Source organism: Anopheles coluzzii, chromosome X, assembly GCF_943734685.1.
Source record: "Anopheles coluzzii chromosome X, AcolN3, whole genome shotgun sequence".
In the NCBI taxonomy this organism is placed as follows: Eukaryota; Metazoa; Arthropoda; class Insecta; order Diptera; family Culicidae; genus Anopheles; species Anopheles coluzzii.
This window is the reverse complement of record NC_064669.1, coordinates 8,706,138-8,724,992: the sequence shown is the minus strand read 5'-3', so window position 1 is coordinate 8,724,992 and position 18,855 is coordinate 8,706,138. Positions and strand designations below refer to the sequence as shown.

At 50.0% G+C, this 18,855-nt stretch overlaps 5 protein-coding genes across 7 annotated transcripts in view; 3 read left to right on the top strand and 2 right to left on the bottom strand.

Annotated features, from left to right (window-relative positions):
* Positions 1-1,957, bottom strand: part of LOC120949573 (uncharacterized) — a 31,668-nt gene extending 29,711 nt beyond the window's left edge. Inside the window, exons 1-2 of the mRNA XM_040366976.2 lie at positions 708-1,957; positions 527-627 (exon numbers count right to left, since the gene is read on the bottom strand). The gene's annotated coding sequence lies outside the window, so the exon portion shown is untranslated. The remainder of the gene's footprint in view (positions 1-526; positions 628-707) is intronic.
* Positions 1-18,855, top strand: part of LOC120958277 (ephrin type-B receptor 4b) — a 261,361-nt gene that overhangs the window by 175,154 nt on the left and 67,352 nt on the right. The gene's annotated exons all lie outside the window — the stretch shown is intronic.
* Positions 3,999-8,239, bottom strand: LOC120960995 (uncharacterized). Its single transcript, XM_049610956.1, has 5 exons — positions 8,163-8,239; positions 6,651-6,775; positions 4,914-5,017; positions 4,457-4,624; positions 3,999-4,358 (listed from the first exon to the last, which is right to left on the bottom strand). The coding sequence occupies exons 1-5, from the start codon at positions 8,237-8,239 to the stop codon at positions 4,269-4,271; spliced, it is 564 nt and encodes a 187-aa protein (XP_049466913.1). The 3' UTR covers positions 3,999-4,268.
* Positions 7,987-17,775, top strand: LOC120948531 (rho guanine nucleotide exchange factor 10). 3 transcript variants are annotated; one of them, XM_040364985.2, is made up of 5 exons: positions 7,987-8,950; positions 11,610-11,993; positions 12,078-12,953; positions 14,881-15,138; positions 15,211-17,775. In XM_040364985.2, exons 2-5 carry the CDS (start codon positions 11,727-11,729, stop codon positions 16,573-16,575), a joined length of 2,766 nt encoding a protein of 921 aa, XP_040220919.2. In that variant the 5' UTR covers positions 7,987-8,950; positions 11,610-11,726; the 3' UTR covers positions 16,576-17,775. The 3 variants fall into 3 exon arrangements, with proteins under 3 accessions (XP_040220919.2, XP_040220903.2, XP_040220911.2); XM_040364969.2 differs by having other exon boundaries at positions 14,881-17,775; XM_040364977.2 differs by lacking the exon at positions 7,987-8,950 and having other exon boundaries at positions 9,803-11,993; positions 14,881-17,775.
* LOC120960988 (sodium- and chloride-dependent GABA transporter 1-like) lies at positions 16,742-18,851 on the top strand. The gene is made up of 3 exons (XM_040384502.2): positions 16,742-16,819; positions 17,782-17,949; positions 18,048-18,851. The coding sequence occupies exons 1-3, from the start codon at positions 16,742-16,744 to the stop codon at positions 18,135-18,137; spliced, it is 336 nt and encodes a 111-aa protein (XP_040240436.2). The 3' UTR covers positions 18,138-18,851.

The following is an 18,855-nucleotide window of genomic DNA, read 5'->3' as shown; positions in this document are numbered from 1 at the left end:
TAAGGATATAGCGAGCAGCGGAACAGACGCGCACGAGATGAGCTTCAAGCCGCGAAGATACCTGGTGACCTTCCGATCCGATCCGAATGACCCATGGGCGGTGGTCAGACGCTTCCGATTCACGCGATGTATGTCATGGCAATGGGGACATTTGGCGCGACAACTTCCCCCAAAAGTCGTCTGACGAACAGTGAGCGAGTGGGACAAAAACCAGTTTTTAGCCAGTTGTCATTCCTGAAGCTCAAGTTGAATCACCTCTTTGGTTCGTGGGTGGTTGTTTTTTTTTTTTTTGAGGGAGTTGGTTTGTGCGTTTCAATTTGCGTTTTATGTGATCCCGGATCAAGAATAAGTACCCAAGAATTCATCCTAGGACATTGGGAAATGGTCAAAGAGTTCCTGAGGAGGTTTCGTTCAGCACTACAGAGATAGGTCAAAACTTGGACATTAGTCACTGCCCTCTTGTACTATCCAATGATTACCGACACCTTCTTAAACTCGTACCCTGGATGAGGCCCAAACATCTTACCTTTGATGGTGTCTTTTTCCGGTTCCTCCCTGACGGGCGGGATATGTTCCGATCCGCAACCTTGACGTCACCCGGGACGTGGTTGATTGAGGCGAGCCGATCTGTGGAGTGGAAGCAGCCCGTCAGTCCGTCAGTCTGTGACATGCGCCAGTCCCTTGAACCCCGAGCCCTGATCTCTTACCCGGTCGCGCTCGAGTTGATCGGTTCTCGCTGAGGCGATCTGCCACACAGATCGCAGGTTGATTGGGACACGGGCGCGCGGTTCGATCTTGTTCTGTTTCGGATACACCCCGAAGCAAACAGACTGGCCACTGACTGCGTGTTTCTTCGCGTGTTTTTCTTTCGCGCACTACAACCTTTACTATAACTCCTTTTGCTATAACTACAACTGCAACGAATGTTCCGCGCTAAACAACTTCCGTTCCGTCGTAACCGACCCCGGGCGGGCGGGTAGAAGAGTGTCTGCTTTTTTTCCCTGCTCCTTTAAAATTCGTTTTCGTAACGCGCACAGAGTGTTTTTTGTTGTTTACCTATCAGATGATGGCGGGCAAAGCAAATTACTAAACCACAACTCCCAGCCCAGCTGATGACAAACCGCGCCGACGCACCCCGGAAGAATGGCCCCGAAGCGCAAAGTACACACGCACGCACACGCACGCACCCGTCCACCACCCTCGAAACTGCGCACTGCACTGCGCTGCTCGGTGTGAGGCAAAACCGATAACGGGCGGCAATCACGCGGCGAGCTGATCGGGTTCGTGTCTTCGCGCGCGCGCGCCCGCTCACCCGTTATGGAAATCGTCGTGTTTGGCGCCCGACAGCGCGCAAGAGAACAAATATGGTCATATTAGCGGTGGTGTTGCCTCTGGTAGCGGAGGCTGTTTTGGTTGGGACGACGACCGTGCGTGGTGCCGTATGTGGCCGTTTTAGGTTTTTTTTTTTGGGAAGGTTGTTGTTGAGCGTGTTTGCATTTTATTTAGCGTGGGAGCGATCCTTGTCGCAACCAAATCGTTGAGCTGCAGGGGCAAACCCCTGCCCCCGGCTTTGCAAGTGACACTCCGTGCGTCACACCGCGTACACAACGTGACACGTGAGTGGTGATGAGCAGATGGGTACAGTTGGGGATCGTCGCAACAAAGGAGGAGGACCTTCGGCACTCTCGGGATATCATTCTCGGGTGGTTTAATGGCCTCAACTCAGGGCTGTATTCAAAGTCGTTGCGTTGGGCCCAAAGAGGATCACGCAAAGAAGATGTTCCTAGAATTCATCCTAGGACAGTGGGAAATGGCCACAGAGTTCCTGCGAAGGTAGTACAGCACTACAGAGCAAGTGCTTCGAGACGATGGAGCATCGTCTGCTAGAGAGTCTTCGCATACGGTTGGAACAAACTCACACCGATGACGTGCATCAAAACATAGTTGTGTAGAATTCATCTTAGGCAGCAAAAAATATCATTGGTTGTCCTACTGATCAAGTTTGGAGCATTGCTCCGCAGCATCTTAGCAAAGAATTGCTTAAAATTCTGTTCAGTTAACCAAGCTAACTCTTCCTGTGGAGCTGTCGAAGAAGGTCCTCCGAAACTCAGTCATCTCAACTGGGATAGTAAATGTTCTCAACTTAAATACCCAAAATACCAGAGTTCCTGAGTAGTGTTTTTGGAGCTCAATATAATATCCCATAGCTCCTCAAAGCTCTAGCTCAAACCCATGAAGCGTCATGTTTTCGTGACGTCATCGTGACCCTTTTCCGCACTAACTCTTGATTGAAGTGCTGCCGATCATCCAAGATATGTCCAGAATTCATCTGGAACATCAATACGCAACACACCTACTACACACCACCTTGAGATGGATTCCGGCACCTACCTACACGCGCTTGAGTATTCAATTACCATCATTATCGGGCCGAATCGCCGTATGCGTGGAGCCTGATCCCGCATCCCGCCGTCACAGCACGGCAACCTTGGCGCAGGCAGACTCCGTAACGGCTCCGGACACGGCCGACATACTGTGTGGGCTGTCGCGCATACCGGACAACCCGAACGCGCAGTGTCCCACGCGCCGACGAGTTGAGCCCACCCTCTCGAGATGGAAATCGAACCAAGCTGCTGCTATTGCGCCTGCCAAACCTGCTGCTCAGGCCGCCTCAATCGCACAGCACACACCGCTTCCGGAGCGGCGGAAAGCTGCCCCCCGCCGAAGCGCGCTGATGCGATGATTGGCATACGGCCATCTTCGGACACAAAACCGTCCACCAGCTGTAGCCCGCTAGCGAGCGCGGCTCGGTCGTTGTCCACTTATATGGCGCGAAAACCGGTGCGTCGCAAGGAGAACCGGTGTGTCGGCTGAGCGAGAGCTTGCGCAACAGATGGAACCTGCGCAGTTTCGGAATTGGAAACTGGGTAGTGCCTGCCCAACATCTCCAAGGGCTCTATTGCAACAACAATCGATGATGAAGAGAGCAAGAGAGAGCAAGAGACCTCAACAACAAAAATCCTTGAATCCTTCGGAATATCTCCGAGCTCTCTGGGAGCACTGGGAACGCTGGGGGAGTGACACGCACATCTTTCACAACTTCCATTGCGCTAACCCAAAATCTGTCGTAGTTATCAACGTCACTTGAACCCCCGTTTGCTGTCCCTTGCTCGCAGGTGGCAGATGGCGCGGATTGAGTCATCAGCTGGGCTTTCCGGTTTGTTTACCGACGACACTACACACACACAAACACTTCGACACAGAATCAGCCGTGCTTCACCGAGGGACCTCGTGGCTGTTTTTTTTGTTTTTTGTTTTATTGGTTGTGCGTCTTGGGACACACTCACTCACGGTGCGGTTGAGCAGTGGTTGATCGGGCGAGGATGAGGCTGGACGGCCACACGCTGGTTCCACCGGTTCGCTGGCAGTGGTGCTGTACACCTGACACGCTTCCCGCACATGTTAATCACGTCAGTGCCGCGGCGCAACTGGCGGCCGCTTGCGCGCTCGGGCTCGCTCCGAACGCCCATCGCACGTGTACCATCGGTGCGCCAAGAAGGGGCACAGCAGAGCAAGACGGAAAGAGTGAGAGAGCGTGTGTGAAGCACACACACACACACACACGCACAGATCAAGCGTGCCGAGTGTTTACGCAAAAGCAAAACAAACCACTTGGCGCGCGCGCCCGCGCACACACATGGTGCGCCTGTCAATGGTCCGTCAAAGCCCAATGCCCAGCATGTTCCCAGGCTCGTTTCCTCGTTCGAGGCGGGGCAGTGTTACGCGGCTGAGCCGCGTGTAACGTTGCACTGCGTCCCGGGCACCGCGTCTTCCGGCTGGTTTGGTGCGCGAGCCACCCGCGACCACGCTTGTCGTAACGGTGATTACCCCAGCCCAGCGATAAGACCCAGGAAACGGTACGTTACTTGATCGCACTGCTTATGCACCCTTGTCGATTATCGGATGTACTGGTAACGCAAAGAATGACACGGTCGTGCTTGGAGATCCAAACCGGCTTATTTTATGTGAAGGTTTATATAAATATGTCTATATAAAAAAAATATCAAAAAATAAAATTAAAAAAAAACAAAGAAGCACAAACAATGCGTCTCTCGGAACTCGGTATGATAGTTAAATAATGGGTTTCATGGTTTGGTTGTTACTTTGCTGGAACGCTGGTATCTTGGCGCGGGTGGAGGGGAGGGGGTGGGGGAAGAATTGAATTAATCGCAAAACATCGTAGCTGTGCGTGCGCCCTGCGGAGCCCGTTACAGCTCCATGCCCTTCTCGGCGTCGGCCTGCATTCTCTCCCGCAGCTGGCTCACGCTGTCCTCGATTCGAACGATCAGTCGAATTTTCTGTTTTCGGACAAAAAAAGCAAAAAACAAGTAGCAAATACATTAGAAATTTTACCTCGCGCTGCAGACCGCGCGTGGGCTCCGGCGTGGACACTTACGTTAGCGCGATCGCCGGGGGTGTTTCTCCACAGCCAGATCATGTAGCCCGGGATGCACAGCATGGACGACAGGGCGGTGAACCAGCCGAACGCGTGCGCCCACAGCGGGTACGAGTAGCCGAGGTACTTGATCGGTGTCCACTGCACGATGTTGAAGATGAATACGCCCTGTGGGAGAACGAGCAGTAAACCAGCGTGCCAGCAAGCAGAGAAAGGTAGAAAGTGGTTAGCGGGAGCTACTGGGAAGCTCGTTGTAACGCCATCAAAGTAACGCTCACACACATCCTCTCAGTCACACGCCCACACACACACACAAACAGAGAGACACACACAGAGACACACAGACACTGTTAAGAGCATTCTTCCGGGGACGGGGCCACTTCTGCAAGTTGTAGTTCTGCAAGAAAAGGTCAATGTTTCAAAGAAAGAACACAAGAACTGTAGTCATACAACTCACCCAGCGTTGTCCAACGCTCCAAATGGTGTCGCATTGCCCGACAATGCCGCTTTTGTGATGCGTTTTGCATGGTTTTAGGCGCTGCTTTAGGCTCAGCTCCTCATCTTGAAGTATGCAATCGGTACAAAATAAGGGTCAATGGAAGTCCTAAAGTTAATTGACGCTATTTGAAAGACATTAGTAGATTAATCAAAAGGTTAATAATAGGATTTCACTTCGACGATAATGCTCAGCGCCTAAAGGTAAGTAATATGGAAAATTATTATCAATTCTAGTTGTTTAGTACACATTTGTCCTTAATTCGGTCTTTAAATCACAATGTACAACATAACATTCGAAAGAACTAAAACAAACGAAGACGAAAAATCGAAATGGCATTGACGGACAAGTAAAAACCAAAATTGTACCTAAACTATAATTGAATCTTCATCTGTACCCTCGAACATCTTCTATTGCTGTGCCTTTTTTTTTTTTTGGAAGTTGTGATAAATCTCCGCCCGTCATTTCTGTATGGATCGTGTATGTTGTAATTAAATAAACCTAGACTCCAGGACGGTTGTGTACGATGAAAATGGTTCCGTTTCCGTTTGTTTACAAAAAAAAGCACTGTCAATCATTATTAAAATGCGTCAGCTACAGATTCGAGCATCGGCTTGAAGTAAAAAAAAAAAACACTCACGTAGAATGCAACCGATAAATCATCCCACTGTACCGACAACTAGCTTCAATGTCATCTAACGACTTCCAAACAATGCTTGCCGCTTTTAAAATGGGTCATTCCTGTCGTACCATTTCCCCCACGAACACCCGAAGGCTTCGTTAGTGCACGCAGCCAGTAGATAACGAGCGGCAATTGCGTCCGACCTTGGGCCACTCTGACGCCGCGTTTTGCTTCAAATTCCGCAGGCCCTTTCGCAGAAGATTCGCAATAGCAACAACAACAACAAGAAAAACCTCCTTAACGAGGTGATGGAGGCGTCTGCAGAGAGCTTTGTTTGTTTTGCTTTGTTTTTTTTTGTAATTGCTCTGCTCTAATTTGGATTCCCGATTCAATTGCTTTGCGCGGGATGCAATTCGTTGAAGAATGGGATTTTCCGATTTGATTGTTTGCTAGGTGTGTGTGTGTGTTTTCGCTCCTGCATTCCTTTGGTGCTTAAATGGTACTCTTTAAATCTGCGTTAGAAAGACGGTAGCGTTCTTTTCGCTGTGCGATGCACGAGTCGCATTTTGAATGCGTGCGTACCAGAATGCCAGCACCTTCCCTTGCTGCTCCAATGGTCCGTCAAACCTCCCCACTATTATGCACTACTCCATTACAAAGTATCTCATACAGAGTGCAGCACGGTAGCACGGTGGAAATAGAACGCCGGAAGCGATTACGTTCCATCAACAGCAATTGCTGCACTATTAAACCCGCTCGCTGCCGGGGCGTTACCGACGGCGAATCATGCGACAACTACGCGAGTGACGCACTGCACATCGGTTTGCGGACATTCCGCGCCGCGGCGGTGCTGATAATTATCGATCATTAAAGTTCGAGCGGCTTGTTGATTGATTGTAACGTTCGTTCCAGCTTCCAGAATTAAGCACAGATCGCAGACTCTGTGGTTACAGCGATCACTTTCACTTCAACTGCTGTTCCGCGGTGAGGTGATGCACGATCTGGCTCACAGGCCCTGCCAGATTACAATGTGTGGTTTGATGTACCTCCAAGGACCAGGACCACAGGACACTCACAGCGCACAGGGCAGAACCATCGTGGCACAGTTCCTGAACGACTCCAAAGTCCCCCGATCGACTGCGGACATCCTAACCGCTCGGCTCGTGCACAACAACTGACCGAAACGGTGCGAACCTCGGAGCTCGGACGAAAATGGTACAGCTAAACCAGTAATCTCTTGCCTGCCTAATAGTGAAATTCCCCGCGCTAGAATTGCTCCTCTCCGACTGGTGGAATTGCTATTTGATGCGTTACTTCCCGCTGCTAACAGGGCTGGATACGATGGCGTTTGACAACCGCTCCGACGCGACAGGAAGTTAGTTGACGCTGTCACAATACGGTGCAGAGCCGTGCCACAGCACATAAATCATCACACCAACACCGGATGCTGCGCTGCAGCTATGTTCGGGGCAGGTTCTTCCAGCATTCCAGTACATCCCACCAAGAAGCGGTCACGAATCGTTTGGAACATGGAGAGTTTAAAATTTAAATTACCGTGTGGTTGGTGCATACGCACACACACACACACACACACACACACACAAAACTCATCCATCAAAGGTCGCTGGAGTGTGTGTGTGTGTGTGCTTGTAGGGTAATGTCGCACTGTACGAAAATGACCAATTGGACGCTTCCTACTTAGCGACGGAGTTTTATCCCCATTCGCTCTTTCCCTATCTCTCGCTATCGCTCTCTGTTTTTCATTACTAAATACGATGCCGCTAGAATGTAGCAAAGGAACTCATTATCTTCTACCAGGCACCAGGTGAGGATGATTGCTTGCTGGAGTTTCATAACCCCAAACCTACTCTATGCAAATCAACTTTTCGGACCCGACAAGTTAGTCACTTTTTTTTTATTCAAGATTTTATTCAATCCCGAGCGAGACCCTTCTCACTCACTCACTCGCTTGTCGTGTTATAAAGTGCCCCAAGGTACTTGCAAGCACCATAGTACACATCTCTTCTTAGGAATGTTTGAGCATTTTGACTGTTGTAGCGTCAAGTTGTCTAGAGTAAATCATCCTGCTGGATTACTATTCAGACAACACATAGAGCACAATGCTAGCCAAAGCCAGTAACAGTATATCAAACTTCCGAGTTGGGATTTGGGATCTCATTTTGGTTTCTGTGTAGCACAGTTTACTGTGCAGAGCGTAAGTCAATGTGTGCAGACTCCAATGTCGAGTTCAAACCCATGTGCTTTTTAGAACCATTAGACAAAGAAAATGCAATCGCACACATACACACACACTGTCCCTAAGTAGGAAGTGTCCAATTGGTGATGTTCGCGCATTATTCATGCGTATCTCAGGGGGGGGAGAGTACATTTAACGACTACATTTAAGAGTACAGAGTAACGATTGCACAGATGTACAGACCGCAGAAGGGAAATCATTCCATTCCAAAAGACCCAAACATTCGATAGAAGTATGCTTCTGCAGCAAATCCCAAATGCTTTGCCCCAGTAAGACATTAGGGTAGATCGACATCTACAAAAAAAATGAAACCACATTCTGTGAGCTGTACTGTGAGCTAACCCACATACGCATTGGCACCCAGCGTGCCAATTGTGCCGTGACTGTCGAGGAAGAGGCAGCATACATGTGTTAGTGAGGTTAACAGTTTTGCGTACCAGCGGTAAGTGGCCAGCGCAAGTGATGCGTCCCCGTTTTACGTCACGCACCCTTCTGCCGGGCCTTACCTACCTAAGTGTACCTAACAGTGGACCATCAGATCAACCAGAAGGAGCATTAGGAGGTTGGCAGTGTGTTTGTGTGTGCATCACTTTACAGCAACAGTGTCACTTGGTAGGGTCGGGGCTAGAGTTCAAGAGGTGTGTCATAAAACGTACAGCAGCGTGCACGGTATGGACACTGTAAAATGTGTACGTTTGCTGAAATCGCAACCAGGCAGCCGGACACCCAATTCAGTCGATTCGCGTACATCCAGCTGGTCAGATCGGGTCGTGTAGCAATGAGTTTGGTGCAAAATTTGAAGTGTACTTACGATGGAGAAAGTTTTTTGAATGCAACGCTAAAAGGTGTTCTTGGTGTATCAAACCTGTGCATAAACAAGGCTGATTTTGCAACAATCAACAGTGTCGAGAATAGGAATGGGCGTCGTCATCCATCAATTCTTCCCGTCAGCGCCAACTGCTGTGTCCCGAGGACGTAAGAGAGATGCGTGCCGGAACATCATTTGAATGTCTTGTTTAGTCCCAAGCTGACATGCAAGCTAGACCCAACTTCCTAACGCGAGTGTCATATAATATCAACGGAGATACTAGGATCCCTATAGCGAGCTCCAAGGTGCATGTAAGTGAACGGTTGGAATTAGAGTTAAAGTATTTCAGATTTGTTGGATGACTCTATTGGAGCTCTGGCATTGCTATCATTGTCCAGAAGCATCACACGTTCCGGCAACCCCACTAGATTCCCACCCTAGCAGTACGCCTGGCTTAAATCGTTATTTCCGCTGCAAACCGTTTGCTGGTGGCGCCCCTCGTTTATTCTGATGCTGGGAAGTAATCGTTTCCGGCATCGTCTCCTACAGTCACGACATTCGCGATTGAACGCTTCAGGGGTAAGCCCTCACCCCCTCTCCCCCTCCCCCACCCGCGTGAGAGTCATCTCTGCACTAATTTAGGCAACGTTTGCGTCCAACCAATCCAACTCCCAATGATCATCACAGCTAGGTTTGACGGAAGTACGCAGAAACTGGTCACTTCCGGTGGTAGGGTGACATAATAAACTCAATGAGCTGATATTAACTCGTCAATCTAGCTAGGCGTTAAATTAACCAAAAAATAGATGACCTTGATTGTACCGCGTCACTATCATTCTCAGAGCTCCCCCAATGCTACTCGGTATATGTTATGAAGCGCACGCTGATAAATACCCTTTCGTTACTACAAAACGACAGCTTTGTCTATGTAATGCACGCCTCCGTATTTTTGTGCCGGAATTGTATGTGGGTTTTTTTTCTTCAGAAGAAATACATCTCGCATTTCTGCATCCCGGAACGGATAGCAGTTTGTTTTGTTTTGGTTTTTGCATCTCTCCGTCCACTAAATATCTCCTCTCTTTGTTTCGATCGTGGACCGCACGGCAGACAGACGGGGATGCGACTCGGCTTCAACATCCTGGCCCGTCATGTCCTGGCTGGGAGGGAGTTAACAAACGCACTGGTACGATAGTGCAGCCACATTTCCTAATCAGCCGTCGAAGGGACTGGTGCTCTAGTGTTTGGGAAGCTGCGATTGAAAATAGGAGCTAAAGTGATTTTGTTCAACAACAAAACAAAGCTGTGCTTCTAACCTGAGGTAGCTTTGCAAGCAGTGAACATGTGTCTACTGTTTTTGATACTGCTGATGGTTGTGTACTATTCGGTGTCCGGTAATTTGGAGGATTTGCCCACGGTGCCGCAAACCATGACCGTGCGAAAGCGTGCGAAACCAAACCAAGACAAAAAATCGTAAGCCTTTCAAGAAGCTTTGATTGTGTTGGTGTGTTGTTTTTTTTAATTTCCTTTTCGCTTTCAGTGTGATGTTTAACAGACGTTTTAACGTCAGTGATCGCAAGTTTTTGTGTGTTTCGGTGCGTTCATCTGGCTCTTTTATTTAAGTGTTGTTGCTGTTATATGCTTAATATTCATCGATGATATTCTCAGATTACGATAGTGGAAGGTAGAGCATGTCTTTAGTTATATGATAGTTTTTATGAACTTTCTATTAGGTAGATACGTTTTACAGGATAGTTTGGGATGTTCGGAACATCGATGCATAGCTTCGCTATTTATGTTAATGCCATCGTGAATAAAACATCTTCCCAACACCGTAAAAACCAACAAGCCAAACATCAAGACTATATCAGATCAAACCCCGTATCTACTATCTGCAATCAAATAAATAGATCTTAGCGGGTTTGATGCAGAGGAAAGCACTATAGACCCCCAGACAATCATTTGTTTTTTTTTCTTCTCTAGCTCATAAGCGCATTTAAAATGCCCAGCAGTCGGAGTGGCTTCTCGCCCCTTTCTGGGAAGGATTCATGCCTTCTCTGGCCGTTTTTTGGCACTAAAGTTGTCAAGAACATTGGCTTCATTATGAGGTTTCCCTTTTAAAACTTTAAGTGCGTTGTCTATAACCGATTTGAGCACATTTGAACCTCTACGGTCCCGTTGGTTAGGACCTTTGCGGGAAAAACTTCTCTGTGGGCTACAAACTGTTCCAAAATCACGTCCTAATCGCTCACATATACTCAGTCGGCAACGTTGGAGCGTGCCTTAGTGGCCACAAACAAAGAAAACTGAACGTTCAAACTATACCGTTGTTTTTCAAGCAGTACAAAACATAAAAACCCAATCAAATCGAGGCAAACAACCTCAAGACCTATAAAGAGAAAATAAGTCTAATGCATCTTGCTCCAAGACGAAGGGCAAGATTAAGGATGTTGTTATTTTTTGTTGTTGCTTTCCTAATATGTTTGCTTGCATAATAGGCAACACAGAGTGAGAGAGAGAGAGTGAGAGAGAGACTGGCTCAAGGTCAGGCTCAAGTGTTTGCTTTCGAAGCTAACTGGTAGAACTTCACGGATTAACGATGCCTTCGGGGGAGTTGGAACCGATTTCTAGCTATTGCACAGGGCAGGAACGCTTGTATGCAGGACATTGCAATGTTCTGCCTAGGAAGTTCTCTTTTTGTCACTCTCTCTTATTCTATTATGATGGTAATTCTGATTGACAGTGAATTTTTGACTGTAGCCGTTCGATCCTAAAGCGAATTCAAATCAAACATCCATGTCGTCTAGTTAACTTAATTAAGTTGGTTTGTGAATTTGGCTCGAGATGGCTGTTTGACGTCTATGTACCATGTGTGAAATTAAGTTTTTTTTGTGATGGTACTTCGGTACAAGAATGCATTGGAAAATAGATACAAAGCTAAATCAATTCACATTCGTCCCCCACGTTCTACAGTCGTTTTTAAGCGCCCTTGTAATGAAGGACACCACTGTATCGCCGCCTGCATCGGTCAGCAATACACACTTCCACCAGCACCACCATCCATAGCCACCCTCCAGCGTACGGCTCTGGATGGAGCAGATGATGAAACACTTTACCAGTCGTTGCTTGGGTTGCTTCACCTGGCAGGAGCGGCCGGACCCCGGCTCGGCCCCGAACGAGCCCGTTTATATTCCGCTGCTCGCCCCGCTACCGCTACACACCCTGCAGCGCGTCCAGCTGCCGGCCGGACTCCCGGACGACGGCCGGTCCGCCAGCGATCGGAAACGCTGGTGGACGTTCAGCCAGTTTGTTACGCACGAGCAAAACTATCTGGACGCGCTGCACAAACTGCAATACGTAGGTGGTGCCTTTTTTTGTGCATTTCCGGAATGAGCGTTGCCTCCCCCTTTAATACTGTCTGTATCGCTCCACCGCCGCCAGGAACTGTACAACCCGCTGCTGGTGGACGATGCCATCGTCGATCGGAACGTTTCGTACGCCATCTTCGCCGTCCATCGGCAGATCTGCCGGCTGCACCAGTTTCTGCAGCCGCTGTTGGAGCGATGCGTGCACGGGTGGGACGAGCGGAATCGCTCGATTGGCTGGCTGGTGTGGGCAATCGTTGGCCAGCCGGCCCTGCTGCCCCTTTATCGATCCTTCGCCAGCGGCTACCCGGACGCGGTCGGACGCTTCACGCAAGAAATGACGCGCAACTTTCTTTTCTCCTGGTTTGTCACCGGCCGGCTGCGCGGGCTGGGCGAGCGGCTCAGCTTCAGCGACTACTTCATCGCGCCGGTGCAGCGTCTGCCCCAGCTCGTGCTGGAACTGCGCGAGCTGAGCGAGGCCACGCCTGCGTCCGACCCGGACCGGGCGGTTCTGGAGCGGTGCGTCCAGCGGGCGGTCTACCTTGCCGAGCAGCTGAACGTGGCGCGCGAACGTGCCGACCTGATCCAGCGGGTGGTCGGTGGCGATGGACGCAGGTGCCAGTTCCTGCACAGCGAGCTGCTGGTGGAGACTGGCGTCGATGGCCGGCCTTCCGGCCCCCGGTGGCGGCTGGTCGTGCTGCTCAGCGACCGGTTGGTGGGTGTCGATCCGGCACAAGGCGATTTGGAGTGGGCAATACCGCTGCAGGAGCTGCAGGTGGCCAGTCGACCGACGGACGGGTCCGTTTGCTCGCACGACACATTCGGGTATGTACGCGACTTTCAAACCGTAACGCAGATGCGGGAGCTGGTGTGCACCTTCCACCATCAGCAGCCGACGCTCGGCGAGGGAGTTTTCGCCGAGATCCTAGATACAATCTGGTCCATCGTGCTGGTAAGTCTTTTCTTGCAGCTTTTGTTTTGTTTGCCCCATGTTCGTCACGATTTTCGCATTCAAACCTAATTGTATCTATTGTCGTTAAATTGTCCATTCGTTTTTATACAGCGCGTGCAGTAACTTTATGGTCAATCGATTTTGGTTTTACTGATTCACGTACTTCAAGCCATAAATAAGAGATAAAAACAATGTTTGCTTGATTTTCATGGCATACGAGTAGTGCCAATTAATTCATTATGTTTATTCAAAGTTCAAACTCTAAAAAAGGGTTCTTTTTATGGTTCGTTAATTTGTCAAGCGTTTTCCACTACTTTTTCCTATCGTCAGGGTCAACTCCCGATGACTCTGGACGACTGCGTACGATTCCAAATGACTTTGCATGACATTGGACGACTCCAGATGACATTGGACGACTCCAGATGACATTGGACGAATCCAGATGACTTTGGACGACTCCAGATGACTTTGGACGACTCCAGATGACATTGGACGAATCCAGATGACTTTGGACGACTCCAGATGACTTTGGACGACTCCAGATGACTTTGGACGACTCCAGTTGACTCCAGACGACTCCAGATGACTTTGGACGACTCCAGGTGACTCCAGACGACTCCAGATGACTGCAGATGACTCCAGACGACTCCAGATCTTCCGACTTCGGACGACTCTAGCTGACTCTGGATGACTTTGGATGACTCCGAATGACTTTGGATGACTCCGGATGACTTTGGACTACTTCAGATGCCTTTGGACGACTCCAGCTGACTCCAGACGACTCCAAATGACTCCCGACGACTCCGGATGACTCCGAATTTGAACGACTCTAGCTGACTCCGGATGACTGCGGACCACTCCAGACGACTCTAAATGACTCTGGAAGACTTCGGACGGCTCCAGACGACTCTGAATGACTCTGGATGACTCCGGATGACTTTGGACGACTCCGGATGACTCCAGACGACCCCGGATGACTCCAGACGACCCCGGATGACTTCAACTCCAAACGACTCCATCTGGCCGAATGGCTCCAGTCGGTTCCAAATGGCTCCGGATAATCCTGAGCGGTCCTACCTTCCAAAATCGATTCCAAAATTTTACGAAGTCCAATCAGAGTCAACTTTGAATTTTTACCAACTTTACTTAACACTAGTTTACTAGAACCAACACGATTACATCAAAATATGTATCGATGCAGGCGGATAGCGGCCAAAGTCATCCTAAGCCGGGTGGAGTTGGCTGGAGTCATATAGAGTCGTCTAAAGTCATCCCGAGTCATCCGAAACCGCCTGGAGTCATCCGGAGTAACCCGGAGTCATCTGGAGTCATTCGGAGCCATCCAAAGTCGGCCGGAGTCGGCCGGAGTCGGCCGGAGACGGCTGCTGAAGTGTTTTTGGGGCATTTCATCTCAATCCGCTATTTTTAGTGTATTTTATAAGTGTGCTTCTTAGCTAGCACAAATTTAAGATGAAAAAACACCACAAAATGAAATGCCTCCGGCCGAATCCGACATCGGTTGACTCCGGACGACTCCGGACGACTTTGACTCCAATCTTCAATAAGTCAGCAATGTAATCCACATTACCAGTAATCAATACCAAGCCAAACCCATCAGTGGTACGACAAAGAAGAAGAAAAGAAAACAAAGAGATGCAACTGAATGTTGCAAAATCATAGAAATATTGGTTTTTATCTACTTCTACAGCATTTTAGATAAATCGTAACAAAACCGCAGTTACGGTGCGCACTGTAGAAGGGACAAATTTCTCTTGTTTTGAATCACACAAAAACGTAATAATCTAACAATTTCCGATTCGTGTGCTTTAGTTCCGGTTAAAGGGCACATGAAACACCACAAAACCTCACCCCCACCCCAAAACTCATGAATATAATCATATTCTCTACTGACTTGCCATCGACACAGCCGGCCAAGCAAACGGAACGGGAAGCAACCTTACTGCAAGTGCGAGGAGCGTCCGGCGAGCGGCACTACCTGAAGACGGGCGATGCTGCCAGGAAACAGGAATGGCTCGACTGGTTACGGCTGGCCAGGCTGGCTCTTCATCCCACCAACGCCACTGCTTGGTGGGCCGGCGCCGCACACCTCCCGCAGGAGGCACCGCTCGAGCGACCCCTTCTTGTGCGCACGTTCCGGGCCGGCGACGGTCGCGGTGTCTGGAGCGTGAGTGGCACAAGACAAGCACACTGCACAACCACAAACACCCACCTCCCCACCTTTCCCTGGTATCCGCAGGTATCGGGCGGCTGCTGTTACGTGCCGCGCACCGACTCGCCCGCCTACACGAACGAGCTGTACCGCGCGTGGTCCACCGGGAAGCACATCCTGTGGATCGGCAGCAGCCGAGCGGCTGACGGGGACGGAGATGGAAGCGGCAGCAGCCGCATCTCGCTGTACACGCACGACCGCACGACGCACGCGGTGGACGAGCGGGCGTGCTTCACGCTGGCGCACGCGCAGGTGACCTGCCTCGAGCACGTGCCCGCCGGCTCGGTGGGCGAAGTGCCGCCCGATACGGTGTGGATTGGCACGCGCCGCAAGCTGCTCATCTACTCGGCCACGCTGCCGCTGGTGGGCGCCCGGTTGGGTCAGCTGCGCGTCAAGGGCACGCCCAACCGGCTGCTGTACAGTGCGCGCCGCCTGCTGCTCGGTACCGGCACCGGGCGGCTCCTGATCTTCTCCATCCGGCCGGACGGCGTGTGGGACCTGCGCACACCGCAACAGCTATGTCTGCACGGTGGCTCGGTCGAGGCGATGGTTCCACATCGATCGCTCGTCTATCTGGCGGCCGGTACGCGGCTGCACGTGTTCGACAGCGTCGCTGGGCTGGTGGTGCAAACGAACCGCTCGCCCGCAACGACTCCAGCCGATCGGCAAGCGATCGTGCTAATCCGGTGCACCATCCACGGCCTGTGGATTGTGCGGCATCGGTCGAGCGCGATCTCGCTGTACCATGCGCGCTGCTTCAAGCACCTACTGGACGTGGACGTGCGGGAGCTTGCCGGGCCGATTCTTGCCAACGTCCAGCTGTCGGTCACATCGCTCGCGATTGCGGACGATAGGCTGCTGTGGGTGGGCACGAATGCCGGTGTCGTGCTGTCGATGCAGCTGCCCGCCCATGCCAGCGTGCCCATCAGACCCGACCTGCACGGAGTCGCCTGCCATGGACATCTGCGCGATGTGAGCCTGATCCTGCCGATGCCCTCGCTACGGATGCGGTCAGCCGAAGCGGTTGACACAGTCCTGGATCCCGCACTGATAGACCTTCTGTATGGAGGCACCAGAAACGGCGCTCGCGACTTCGTTGTGCGCATGGTGGGCGTTCAGGTCGACCAGATTGGCTACGTCGACACAGACAGCGAAGGGAGTCGTTGCGATCAAACCCCAGCCTCGGAGGAAGAGGAGGAGTCGTGCGAACGGGAAGAGCACGAAGCGACCTGGGCTCCCAACTCCACGCTGATCGTTACTGGCGGGCAAGGTTACGGACGATGGTACCCCAAGACGACGGATACGTCAGGCCTCGGCGAGTCTACTGACTGGACGAAAGAACCAATCGATGAGCAGGAAAACCTAATTCTGTGGGAGATGCGGCTGACTTAACGGGCGCGTTCAATGTTGAGTGCATGCTCGCTGTTGCTTGTTGTCACTGTAGGCTTTAATCCTTTTCACTGACTGACTCTTTGAACTCATCCAACTCCATAGATGTGATTAGACACAACTGCTACTAACAAAGCCTCTCTTCCATTTACTTATCCCCAACTGCTGAATGTCTAGTGATGGGAACAGACGAAGATTTCTGGAATCAGCGTCTGGAATCGGAGTCGATTTCGGCATCTCCATGAGTGTAGGCGTTTGGGTCCTATGCTTTGCTCGTAAACGATCCATACTGATGAAGATTCCGAGACTGATATTACTTCTGAAACATCTGAATTCAATTTCAGAACTGATTCTGATTTCTGAGGCTATTCTGTATTTGATTCCTGAGTCAATTCTGATGCCAGAATCGGAGTCGGCTCCGGAATCAGCTTCAAAATCAGCCTCGGAATAGGCTCCGAAATTGGAATCGACTCCAGAATTGGAATCGGCTCGGGAATTGATTCCGTACGCGGAATCCGATTGTGATCTCCCACCATTAGCCTTAATGAGTAGTTGCAAGATCTCCAATGAATGGCTAGGTAGTAGTAAATACATGTTTAACATAGAGCATATATAATTCAGAATGCTTAATATGATGCACTACTTGTAGGACAAAACTTAACGATATAAACTTCAGTTACTTGGGATATCCCACTAAGTGTCTACCAGTAGAAGTCATTCAACGTCTCCATTGTACCATTGTACCTAACAACCAGATGTAACACACTACTAATGTCAACGCAAAGCCATTTCCATACTCGGCTGTTAAAGATTGATGTGATTAATAAAACCCTCCATGTAGTGTTAGCGGATCTAACACCTGTTTGTAGCGTTGATAACACTACCACCATCTAACCATCAGATAAGCGACGAACCCCGAGTGGATTTAAATAATGTCTTTGGCAAGTTTTCTTCTTTGCAGAACCCGAGGACGCACATGAAGAATTTGGCGATTGAAATCATCCCCCCCCCTCTCAGTTGGAAGTCTTTCATCTCCAACAGTTCCTTTGTGTGTCTGTGTGTGTGTGATTGCGTCTGTGTGGCTGTGTGTGTGCTCTTGTTTTTTTGAAGATGCTTTCCCCGGGGGGCGTGTAAACTGCGAAAGCAAATAGTTTTTTTTTTTTTACCAGAGTTCACCGTAATCACTTGTTCCCTTTTCCATCTCGACAGGGCGTATTCATCTTCAACATCGTGCAGTGGACACCGATCAAGTACCTCGGCTACTCGTACCCGCTGTGGGCGCACGCGTTCGGCTGGTTCACCGCCCTGTCGTCCATGCTGTGCATCCCGGGCTACATGATCTGGCTGTGGAGAAACACCCCCGGCGATCGCGCTAACGTAAGGATCCACGCCGGAGCCCACGCGCGGTCTGCAGCGCGAGGAAAAAGTTCTAATGTATTTGCTACTTGTTTTTTGTTTTTTTTTTCCGAAAACAGAAAATTCGACTGATCGTTCGAATCGAGGACAGCGTGAGCCAGCTGCGGGAGAGAATGCAGGCCGACGCCGAGAAGGGCATGGAGCTGTAAAGATGGAATCCCCCCCCTCCTCGCCTGCTTCCCACACCCCAACGCAGTCCATCGCTGGACAAACGGGACTACACTACTGCTAAAGCCGACGAACAAATGCTAATTATAATAATCATGCAGCACTGCACTATCACAGCACCCCAAAACAGTATGGTCACATTGAACTCCCTTATCTAAAGTAAACCCATTAGTAGTAACGTTAAGTTGCGCATTGCGCCCTATTCCCTAGTGCTTCTGGGTCCCTGTGCGTTGGAGTTGGGCACAACTACCACTACCGACTAGCAAGATTCGAGACAGTAACACTAACTAGTATGAAGTAAAACCAAAGAGAGAGAGAGGGATAAAAAAGAATTGACAAACCTGTCACGCTCTCTCTCTGTCTTTTGTGCACTAAGGTTAGGGTTAGTGAAGGTCGTTAATATATTGTAGTACAGTTGGCTCCGCACGCTTACAAACGCTTACCGCTACCAACGACGGGCGTGGCTGAAAACCATTGAACAGTATAATCTCATCCACCATTGAGACAATAGACACTCCAGTGTAGGAAATTCCGACCTAAATTAATCCATACAACGCATAAACCTTGCTCCATTATTTAATAGTAGCCTCTGTTAAACAGCAGTATCAGCTGTTATATCTTCCCCAATTACTAAGCGCCACAACCACAACAAAAACAACGACAACAAAAAATAAATAATAAACTGCAGCAAACGACACA

Excerpts from the sequence above, each read along its gene's own strand:
- LOC120960995 (XM_049610956.1), bottom strand. The coding sequence starts at position 8,239 with ATGTATGCTGCCTCTTCCTCGACAGTCACGGCACAATTGGCACGCTGG. Across the intron at positions 6,776-8,162 it reads CGTATGTGGGTTAGCTCACA|CTCCGAGGTTCGCACCGTTT; the intron begins GTACAGCTCACA and ends TTTTCGTCCGAG. Across the intron at positions 4,625-4,913 it reads GGAGCGTTGGACAACGCTGG|GGCGTATTCATCTTCAACAT; the intron begins GTGAGTTGTATG and ends GTTCTCCCACAG.
- LOC120948531 (XM_040364969.2), top strand. The coding sequence starts at position 11,727 with ATGGAGCAGATGATGAAACACTTTACCAGTCGTTGCTTGGGTTGCTTC. Across the intron at positions 11,994-12,077 it reads CGCTGCACAAACTGCAATAC|GAACTGTACAACCCGCTGCT; the intron begins GTAGGTGGTGCC and ends CACCGCCGCCAG. Across the intron at positions 12,954-14,880 it reads CAATCTGGTCCATCGTGCTG|CCGGCCAAGCAAACGGAACG; the intron begins GTAAGTCTTTTC and ends CCATCGACACAG.
- LOC120960988 (XM_040384502.2), top strand. The coding sequence starts at position 16,742 with ATGTCTAGTGATGGGAACAGACGAAGATTTCTGGAATCAGCGTCTGGA. Across the intron at positions 16,820-17,781 it reads ATTTCGGCATCTCCATGAGT|GGCGTATTCATCTTCAACAT; the intron begins GTAGGCGTTTGG and ends CCATCTCGACAG. Across the intron at positions 17,950-18,047 it reads CCCCCGGCGATCGCGCTAAC|AAAATTCGACTGATCGTTCG; the intron begins GTAAGGATCCAC and ends TTCCGAAAACAG.